Raw genomic sequence first — 10,827 nt, 5'->3', positions numbered from 1 at the left:
CCCTGACATTCTGTGATTCTGTGTGATTCTGTGAAGCTGAGCCTGAAGCCTAGGCACCCAAGTGCTCTGAATCCTAAATTTTCTGTTTATGAACACCGACTGTACCGACATGACTAACATGACACTGATTTTACCTAGAAATACGTAAGTGCGATATGGGGCCAGCAATAAGAGATGCATCTATTTAAGCAGTAAATCTACTCAATTCATAGAAAAGAAAAGAGTTTCATACATCTGAATGAAGATGATCCCCCAACATGTTGGTTTCTTCTTCCTTCTGTTCCTGTTTTTTCCACTCATGCTCTTCTGGCACTTGATCCTGCTCCTCCTCTAAGTGCTCAGGCTGACCTGCCTGCTCCATTTCTTCCTCCTCAAGTTCTTTTTTGCGTTCTTCTTCAACTTGATCAACGTGTTGCTCATCATCCTCCCCAGCTTCTTGTTGCTCCTGAATATTTAGTTCTTTGGCGTGCTGGCCCTCGTTAGCCCTTCTTTGCAGATGAAAAGGCTCAGCTCCATCTTGTTGGTCCTGGGTATTTATTTCTTCTCTCTCGTTTGGCTTCTCGTTCTGCAAAACACACACAAGATTATGCCGGCAAAAGATATAGATTTTGTATTTTCAAGAGAGCCAAAGACCAGATATGGATGCTTTTATTGCAGCCTGCAGCAGTGAAGCTGTAGCCAGGAAAGCCAAGTGCCTGCTGTGGAGCAAACCCCTCCTGCCAAGCGGCGTCAGTCCCCGACACCTGGCTCTGTGCAGCAACACACGGTGCTGTACAGGTGCACCCTTAACTAGGTTACACCTCATTTTATCCGAAGTGGAACAGAACTACTTCCATTCTGTATTTACAAAGGAAGCTTTGTGGTTTGATTTCCTGCAGGTTCTGCTGGCCATGAACTCTCACAAAACAAAACCACAACTGATACTGTAACTTCTCGACTTTACCCACAACTGTGATTGGGCTTTTTTTCCTTTGTGAACACTGGACAGTGTGACAGTTCTAAACATAGCGACTTAAGTGTGCCACTGAAACTTTATAACACACGTGTAAAGAGAGTTTCTTCTAGAATCAGAGAACGCAACTGGGCTGGAAGGGACCTTTAAAAGCCATCTAGTCCAACCCCCCTGCAGTGAGCAGGGACCTCTTTAACTAGATCGGGTTCTCAGAGCCCCATCCAGCCTGACCTTGAATGGCCCCAGGGGTGGAGCCTCCAATGACCTCTCTGGGCCACTTGTCCCAGTACTGCACCACCCTCAAAGTAAAGAACTTCTTCCTAACATCTAATCTGATCAGAACTTGTTAAAGCTTTTCAAGAGATTGCTTATTATTAAAAAAAATAAGATATTTAGCAACTTCTTAAAACAGCTTTCACAAACTGATTCTAAGTGCATTTACCACCATGTGAGAAAAGGGAGCTGGTTAGCTCAGTCAGTTGAGCGTAGCGCTAACAACACTAAGGTCGCGGGTTCGATTCCCGCTCGGTCCCCATGTGTTGCCTGATCTAGTCGAGAGGTGGCGTCCCTGGCGGCAGGGAGGCTGGATTAAAATGATCTCTAAGGTCCTTTCCAGCCTAGGTCATTCTAGGATTCTATGAATACATTTTGCTACTACTCAACAAGCTTAAACTGTCCCTTAGTACTTTACTTGAGAACTGAAAAATGTACAGAATTAACCATATGTTTCTAATGGAAGTAAAGCACAGCACGAGTGTTTTGCTGAAGAAGAACCATTTCCTACAGCCCCCCAGTACTTTATACCTCCTTGTGCTCTTCGGCCCCAGCTTCACGGTGCGTGGGGAGGTTGCTGCGGGGAGATGGGGCTGGTGCCTCTGGTTGCTCGTTTGGTTGTTCAAATTTCTCCGGCTGTCGGAAACTTGGCATTTTGTTGAGCGTGTCCTTCAGCTGTTTGTATTCCTCCACCTGGGACTGTGAGGCAAAACATAAGATTATAACGTGTCCAAATCGATTTCTTAATAAAACGTAGTGACCTCAGAGTAAACGTGCTGGCAAGACGCGTGGTAGAAAGACTCAATACCCACATTAGAGCAAATACCAGGGAGGAGAAGGGATGGAAGCTTTTAAAATTGGTTGTTTCTACACACTGGGTAACATTGATTCATCACGATCTTTCCAGCCAAAGTGCACATGCATACAAAGTATGTTAGAAAAATCTCTGTGGGGCAAAGAGAAAGATTTGTTTTATTCATGCCAAGCAGAAGAATTGTCAAAAAGGGGTGATGCAGTTTTCCTGGCAAACTAAAGTGAGGGAAACCGAGAGCACCACAACTTCTCCTTTCCTAGTAGAAAGAAGTGCAGTTCTTTCAAAAATAGTAGTTTTAAAGTATATATACATCACATCACGAAAATGCCGAATCCTCAACATTTAGACAGGTGTTACACAAGACAACAGCCGACATACAGAACTGAGGCAAAGAAAGTAATAGTACACCACTGATGAAAAGCAAGGAAAAAAAGAAGAGGGAAAAAAAAAAGAAAGAGAGAAAATGTAAATTTCTAAAGTCTTCCTGAAAAGCAACAGTAAAACGTTGTAATTTGATTTGCTGTTTAACTTTGTTCAAGATCAAGATACTTTCAAAAAGCTTTAAAGTCCAGTGTGAGAATCCAGACAGGTTGGGACACCAGTGCCCGTCTACACAGCAGACAAACAAGAAAGATTATCTCGTGAAGTAAAATTTCTGAGATGGACAGGATTTATAAAAGCTGACCAGCTGCAGATACAAAAGGTGGTGCCCCACGAGAGGCTTCCTCTGTTGCTCCAGTGGAGGTGATGGGTATGTTTACTCCCTGTTCTGAAGTCAGAGGTGCCTTTAGTAATAAAATTCAGGTGAAAAACGGTTTCCAGCCGGCGACTGTGTATGTCATTTGGTCTGTCATGTGGTATCATAGCAATCAATAGTACAGCAGACAGGCATGATGCATTGATGTACAATGCACAATACTCATACAAAACAATATCCACAGTGCTACAGATTGACATGATGCGAGGGGGAAGGGCTCCAAAGCGAAGACGCACCTCGAAGCATCCTCAAAAGACTATGGGCATCCGTTAAAACAGACGGGCCTAAAAGCAAAGCAGAATGCACAGTAATTACTCTTGTCATTCCAGAGGGGTACTCCTGCTCCCTGATTAACTGCTGGAGAGTCCAGTAAGAAACTGCAGAGGAAAAAATAGTGTTTACCTAACATAAAACTAATATGCAGGTCTCTGATTATTATGTTTTTTCCTCCCGCTCACTGATCATGCAGAGACTGATGACATACTGGGATATTTAAACAGCACACCCGTCCAGATCAGAATTCAAGTACTCCCTTCCGCCGCACGAGTTGCTAAGCTGAACATTGTGATTCAAGGCCATAGCTTCAAAGGTATTAATACTGGCAGAAAGACAAGGTTTGTAAAAATATATAATGAATCTGTCTGGCTGTTTTGAGCTTATGGGAAAGTACAATGCCTTAAAGATTCAGGTCACAAATTCATTAGTGCAATATTGACTACTGATATTTAATGTCTAGAGCACACTTAGAGGGGTCGTTTACTGAGCTGTGCTTCCAAGCAATAATCCCTCGTGAATTATCTGTAGCTGGTTTGAGGGAGATACTACCCAAATGTGCTGAACACCTGTTCTGAAGGAATGTGCAAGACCCTCCTCTTGAAGGAAAGTTTCTCCATGTCGCATTCCGACTGCACCTAGAAAGGCTTTGCATGACAGAGCTTTTCCAATTAAAGAACTGAATCAAAGCCAGGAGAAGTAGATGGGGCTTCCCTTTGGATTTGGTGAACCTGAAATCAGACCCTGCATCTGCCCTTGTGGAAATCCAGATGCTAGGAAATACATACCAAGCAGCTAACGTGGCCAGTGGGAGAAGAGCTTAAAATTAGCTGCCAGCAGATCTTCGTACTGGAAATTAAGATTCTTCATACATTTAGTCTATGAGGGACTTTCTTGGTTTTTTTTCAGTATTTACATGTATTGACAGGCAGAACTGGGGGGGAAAAAAAAAAGATCCAATGCTTTTAGTGCTGCCAAGGAAAATACTTAAATGAAGAACACTAGTCAGGAATAAAAATAACTTCACGCTGCCTCATTGCCTTTCCCTCTGATCTTTCCCCAATAGCGATCCTCTGCTCCAACATTACTCCTGCTCCCAGATTCCCTGTGGCCCGCACAGCTTGTACTGGCACAGCTGACTGAATTTGCAATAACCTGGCAAAGTTTGCACTTCGTGGGCAGTTTGTTTGAAAATGTCGTTTTAAAAAAGGTAATGCTGCTGCTGCTTTTTAGCTAGAGTTCCACCTGCAGTTTACTTTCCTCCATATATACTCTACCTCTGTTGCACTGATGTACGTAGCCTTACAAACCTTCCAGTCGTACAGAAAGAGAGACTTTATACCAGCATCCAGGTCTTTGTAAGTGATACGTGTGAATGTCAGAGCGGAGGATGTCAGACTAGAGAAGTTCTATCAGAGAAGACAGAGAAAGGGAGGTATTCGACAGCTCTCACGGAAGCAGAGATCCTCTCCTTAGCAGCAATGCATGCTTTTTGTTTTCTGTGAGTTGTTACAGCTCCTTCTCAAGAGCAACCCTCCAACTCATGCATTTCCCCGCAGGGCGCAGCGTGGTACCAACTGCAAATCCCCCATGCGAGAGGCTACATGCATCCCGGCGCAGTGGCTGAGCTGGGAGAATCAGGAAAAATTAATAAGAGCTGGGAGAAGCTGCTGTTCCTTTCTGACCTGTGCAGCAGCCAGTGCACTCTTGTGGTCTTCCAAAGTCACTACAAGCTGGTTGTGTTGGGAGAGTAAGTTCTTATGCTGTTGCTACACAAAAAGAACAACATGACACGTTTCAGAGGAAGTTTGTTCCAAAGGTAAATTCGGTAGCCTGGGGGATTTTGGACTAGGAAGATAATTCAGTTTATTTCGAAGAGAAAATCCTGAGTTGGAATCACAGCATTTACTTATTTAACATGGAATGCATTATTAAACAGAGAAAGTGAATGTGCCAGGAAAGAAAATTTGGAGGCCAGGATTTGCGTAACTAAAATAAAGGTAAAAGTTAAAAGGAGACATTGATGAATGTTTAAAAAAAAAAACAGAGCTGGAAAACATTAATTTCAGCAAATTTAGTTTGCCGTAACACAATTCTGAACTTGCAAAATCAAATTTCCAATTTCTACACTAAATACCTTTTTTTTTTTCTTTTTTTTTAAAATGAGCGTGTACCTAAAGTGTGGGTGGCAAAAAGACAAGAAACCTAGATGAGCCATACTCCTGTCCTTTTTGCCACATAACAGAAACTACAAGTCTTCAGCCTGGCCCATTTGTGGCTTGCTGAAAACTTGAGAAAATTTTTCTTTATCGGAATGGTCTTGAAATCTCTCCTCAAGCAAGACCTACCTTGACATCTTGTAGCTGCGTGTGAATGTCTTGGTGAGCTTTTCTCAACTGCCTGTTCTCCTCCCGCAAGTTATACAGGGATTCTGTTTAAGAGAAACCACATACAGAATTTAAACCTGGTCAGATTTATAATGCTAGATTAAGCACCAAAATTAAGACTGTAACACAAACTACATAAAAACCCTGCACAATTTCTATAGTAAAAATGTAACTGTATGGGATTCTTTTCACTACATCTCTCCCCAGCCCTGTAAAAAGCTTTACTTTTTCAAATCCAGTCTGCAACTGGAATTATGCATCACCGGGGACCGCAGATGGCAAAATTCATGATGGCAATCTGCATCTTTAAAAGGCAGAGAGGACGCCACCCTCCTCTCTTCCCCCACATCGCATCTGTCGAGTGAGAATTTTACGTCGTAGGACTAAGCTATTCTTTTGGAAGAGGTGTCCAGATGGCCAGCGTGCTTAAAAATCCTCCCATTCTGGGGCCAGAGAGAGGGGTTTCTCTTCCCACTTCTTACATTATGTCGATGTGGACTACTGCAAGCAGACACAGGCAAGCTCTTCCCACACTCCAAGCTGCCAGGCTGAAATCCAGCTCGGTCCAAGAGCTATGGCTGTGTGACTTCACGGGTGTGATGCCAAGGCAGAACTAATAAACAGCCTCTGCCTGCAAAACACGGCGCAGACAAAACTAAGGAGAGCTCCAAAACTAACTGGTGGTTTAGTGACCCGTGGCAGAAAGTGGCTGAAGTGGCAGAGCCCCCATCCCTTTGTTCTACACAATTGTGTGATTAGGACTCAACAGGGCTGCAAAGCACAAAAAAAAAAAAATCTCTTTCACAGGGAACTGGCTGCCAAAAATAAAAAATGGATACTTCATCGCCCAAGTATACAGGTGCAGCATGTTTCGGAGAATATGATACACACAGAGAAAATGAGATTTGAAATGCGTATAAAGTCACTTCATAAAGAGGCACAATTAAATCTCTGATAGAAGTGGCAAACATTCGCAGATTGCCTTTCAGTTTCAATAAAGAGGAAAGAGGCAAACCTATTTTTCCAGGTTTATACAAGCCTTAGAACTAAAAATGAAAGACTGGATAAGCCACCCTCTGATGCTGACGGGCTTTAAGAGCTCTGTTTCTTACTATCCCTCTAGATCTAGCTAGAAACACCAAGTATGCACATGAATAGATTTTGGAAAGAGGCCACAGAAAATCGTCAATAAAATGTAACTTATCGAGAGGTGTAAGATGCATGAACAACCCGTTAGTGAGAACAGAGACAACGCCTTTGTGTCTCACACCACCCAAAGCCTAACGACAAATACACATTTTAACATGGGCAGCCAAACAGGGGTTATGTTTACCCTTCAGCTTAGAGATCTCCTGCTCTTTTTCCTGCTGCAGCTGTAAGTATCGCTCCTTGTGATCACTGAACGTTCTGCTGAACTCTTCTCCTTGTTTTCGGTGATCTTCCTCGAGGTCGGCATGTTGTTTCTTCAGTTCTTCATGTTGACTCTGCAAATACCAAGTAGGGACACTAGAACAGTTCCGTATCTGCATGTCTGGTTAATATTGTCTTTAGCAATTTGTTAAGTCCAGATGAATAGGAAGCATTCATAACAAGAAGTTTATTATTCAAAGCATGCTTACTGCAGCTCCTTCCAAACACAAAATTGTGTCTGTGATGAGTAGCCTCCTGTTCTAGGGCTACGTTACCTCACCCCATGGGTGCGCTGTCCCACCGGTTGCTGCTCAGCATGTCTGTGAAATTCCTCACGTGCCAAACTATGTAAAGTCTGATAAGTCAGCGTTCCAGAGAAGTAACTGCAAAGATTAAATTACCCACTGGAAAGCTTGACTAGGAGAAAACTGCAGTAAATCATCTTTTAACAGTCCTGTTGTGCAAGGAAGGCCCAGCTGATGTACTGACAGTTGGGAGTGAGCCGCGAGAAGCCCACGAAGCCGCGTCTCCCTGACGCAGCAGGAGCTGGTTTCAGAGGCCACCGGTGTGTCTCAGGCACCCACCTTCAACATCTGGTGTTGGACGCTCAGGGCGCTGTACCGGCTGTTGGAGTCTTGCTGCAGAAAGAACAGGCTACTGTTAAACACCACAGTGCTCTACCCACTGTACATGTAGTGCTTTAGGAGCCACAAGCCAGGAGACATAACCCCCCAGGAAGCAAATTCATCTCCCCCTTTGCTCTGAAACATAGCAGGCATTTATACTGCAGGCTTCCTGCAGCAACAATGTGTTTTAAGCGTTGTTACCCAGCTCACAAACTGCTCCCCAGCTTCAGCACAAAGCAGCCATAAATCTGAATTTACTCGCTTCATAAAAAAGTTCTCAACAGGTCTCTGGCTCCTTTGCCAGACACAACTTTCCTTCTGGCACTTGGTAAATGAAACAAAAGGTTGTTGATGTTTTTATAATTTTCCAGTTCAAAGACCACGTTAGAAAGTTGTCACTGTCCTTTTCCCCGTGGACTAAGCTACAAAACAATTTCTAATTCCTTATTGTTCTGCCCTGTTCTTAAAACTGGCCCCATTACATTTAAGCTATTGTAATATAAACAGGAGGATTTTTTCTAAATTAATTTTTTTGAAAGATATTAGGATCTCCTATTACATAATTAGGAATTGCAGCACACTTAGGCGTGCAGAGCAGAAATTGATTCAGTGAGCGCTCTTTCAGTTAGTATTTTGTAAGAGCTCTTCCTTTGAACCGTTCTAATTGCAAAGCATTTCCTTTTTCTTGCAACTTGAACAACATCAACTATTAAAAACTTGTACAAGGAATGATGACTTACCCTTCCTTTATTTAGTGTTTCCTGTGCTTCTAGTTTATAAACAAGAAAATCTACAACATAAGAGGGAAAATATTGATGAAAAGAGCGAGGAAGATTAGAATCTGTACTTAAATAACATAACTGTTGCATATGTAAATTCTCTTAAGAGCTGAATACTCCTGCAGTTAGCATTTTCTGAAAGATCTTCCAAAAAACCCCATGAGGAATGTAACAAAATCCTCACATTTTGACAAAATATTTTCATTTAAACGTTTCACAAAATATTTCTCCTTAAAATGTTCATATCTCAGTGTGAGATATAGGGGGTACAGGCTCAAGACTACAGATGGGTACGTGAACTCTCTCAGGAGAGGCCCAGCAGCATCATTTAAAAGGACATTTATAAATCATGCAGTCTTGTATTAGGATAAAAAAAATAATATGTGCTGTAAGAAATGGGGAAGTGTAGACTAAGACGAAAAAAACCAAAAATTTCCCGTTTTGTTCCTTCATCCACTTTTCAGCGTTTGAAAATGCCAACTGACCTTAGCCCGGCTCTACACTAGATGGCACCAGAAAGCTATCGAGAACGGCGCAGCACGAATAACTTCTCGCACCTTTCTTCATCTTTCCTAAAGTAGTGGTTTGAATTCAGCAGCTGAGCTTAGGAAGAATCCAGGCTTTACTCTAGAAATCGTAGTGAATTGAGAACGATTCAAAACTAGTGAAATGAGAAAGATTTTTGGAGAAAAGTCAGAGGGATCGCATCCTGCTGATGTTTCAGAGGGGAAATGCGCAGGAAATACGACGTGTGCCAACATTTTCCCTCACACAGACCTAGAACTTAATTTTAATTAAAAAAAAAATACATAAGCGTGTGTTTACCCTTCAGCACATGCAAAAATACTGATTCAGAGTCTAATTTCACATTGATGGAATGCAGGAAAGATCCCCTTGGTTTGGTACAAGTTTTAAATGTCCAGCGTGCTGGAACAGGATGGACACGTGCCCATATAAGCGTTAGGTTTTGGTACATCAATATACACGTATTTCTGTGTATACTATGCCATGCTGCAGGGATGTGCAAACAGTGCTCAAAAGATGATTAGGTTTTAAAAAGATTTTGTAAAAAAAATAATGAAAACTAGGTACCAATAAAATAGCAACAGATATGCCAAGACAGCCCTGCTAACGTGTTATACGTTGGAAACCTGTTTAAAATCAAACAAAATGCATCTGAAGTTACTTTCCAAAATAATCAAGTTATCTTAAATGTCAAAGTGAAAAGCATGTTTTTACCTTCTTTGGCTTTCTTATGTTCAAGCCTTTCCTTCTGTAATGACTTTTCTAATCTTGACCTGTGCTCATATACAACTGAAAAGAGAAATTTTGGACACGAGTCATTTCAAAAGTAATAGGTACCAAAAACCACCACCCACCCCCAGCACACCCAGAGAGCACTGGCACGGAATGTAGCAGGAAAATACAAGTGGTCTTGGGATAAAAGACTGTTTGCATCATGTGGGACGACAACTTTTGTCCTTTCTTGCCTGCTTTACTGATCCTGAATTCTGGGTTATTTCCATGGCCTTTTTTGTCAAGCCTGGGTAACAGGATCCTTTCACACCTCAGGGCTGTTGGAGACCCAGGGGCTGCACAGGGAAATATTTAACTATAACGTTCTGCATTTCTTAGGGAGCACTTGCTGGCAGCAAGCGTGTGTAAACTAAAGCACCCTGTTCTCCCAGTGTCCACATAATCTGAGGAGGATTTGAGGGGTTTTGAAGGTTTTTTCCATGCCTCAGTTAAGGCAGGAAGAACAAAAGAAATCATCTGAAGGGCTAAGATAGCTAAAGCATAAAGCTAAACCGGATGCTTCTCTGTAAGAGACTGCTCATCAGGAAATCATTTCAGTTTTGAGAGTAAAATTTAATCTTTGCGGCCTGGCAGTGACCCAGAACGCTGGGCAGTACGGGATGGGCCAGGCTGCTCCAGGTTTGAGCACAGACGGCAAAGACGGCCTTATTCCTTGATTTTTTTTTACAGTGTGACACCCACTGTGGGTCCTATCAGTGGTCCAACAGACTGACCGCACCATCTCTCAGCACCCGACAGGAGCAGACACCCAACACAGAATACACTCCATGAGTTTAGGGTGTTTCCCTGGCACCGTCTCTCAGCCATTTATGGCTCCCGAAGACTGAGGAGACCACAGATCCTTTGTGGAGATCATTCCAAAATGGATTTTATTTTTATGAATTTATCTAATTGTTCATCGCATCCCTGTGCACTTAGGATACCCAGTATCCTCTGGCAGAGGGTCCCACACTTCACTGCCAGAAAAGCAGGATTTCATTCGCCTTCTGCTTTGAACATCTTATTTTGCACATCTCTCACGAGCAGTGGGCACATCATTCCCTACTTACCCTTTTCTCACCATGCACTAGGCTGAAGGATCATAACCTGAAATAATTTACCAAATTTGCAACAAAGACATTAATTAATAAGTCCTGCAAATGTACAATTACATTTACTCGAGCTCACTTTAATGTAAGTACCTTCCACTGTCCAAATTTTAATTGGCACTCTTTTAAAGAACTCTTCATTTGTATTAGT

General features: G+C 42.4%; 1 protein-coding gene across 1 annotated transcript in view; it reads right to left on the bottom strand.

Moving 5' to 3' along the window:
* The window catches only part of GOLIM4 (golgi integral membrane protein 4), a gene marked incomplete at its 5' end in the record, with an annotated part of 17,740 nt that extends 8,155 nt beyond the window's left edge, over positions 1 to 9,585 (bottom strand). The window contains 8 exons of the mRNA XM_009872916.1: positions 233 to 565; positions 1,757 to 1,924; positions 4,755 to 4,838; positions 5,418 to 5,500; positions 6,790 to 6,940; positions 7,451 to 7,504; positions 8,233 to 8,282; positions 9,511 to 9,585. Of these exons, the coding sequence (XP_009871218.1) occupies positions 233 to 565; positions 1,757 to 1,924; positions 4,755 to 4,838; positions 5,418 to 5,500; positions 6,790 to 6,940; positions 7,451 to 7,504; positions 8,233 to 8,282; positions 9,511 to 9,585 (998 nt within the window). The remainder of the gene's footprint in view (positions 1 to 232; positions 566 to 1,756; positions 1,925 to 4,754; positions 4,839 to 5,417; positions 5,501 to 6,789; positions 6,941 to 7,450; positions 7,505 to 8,232; positions 8,283 to 9,510) is intronic.
* Between the last annotated feature and the right edge of the window lie 1,242 nt (positions 9,586 to 10,827).

The sequence above is a fragment of the Apaloderma vittatum genome, unplaced genomic scaffold, assembly GCF_000703405.1.
Source record: "Apaloderma vittatum isolate BGI_N311 unplaced genomic scaffold, ASM70340v1 scaffold11400, whole genome shotgun sequence".
Taxonomy (NCBI): Eukaryota; Metazoa; Chordata; class Aves; order Trogoniformes; family Trogonidae; genus Apaloderma; species Apaloderma vittatum.
Note: the sequence above shows the minus strand (reverse complement) of the source record. Positions and strands in the feature narration are given on the sequence as shown.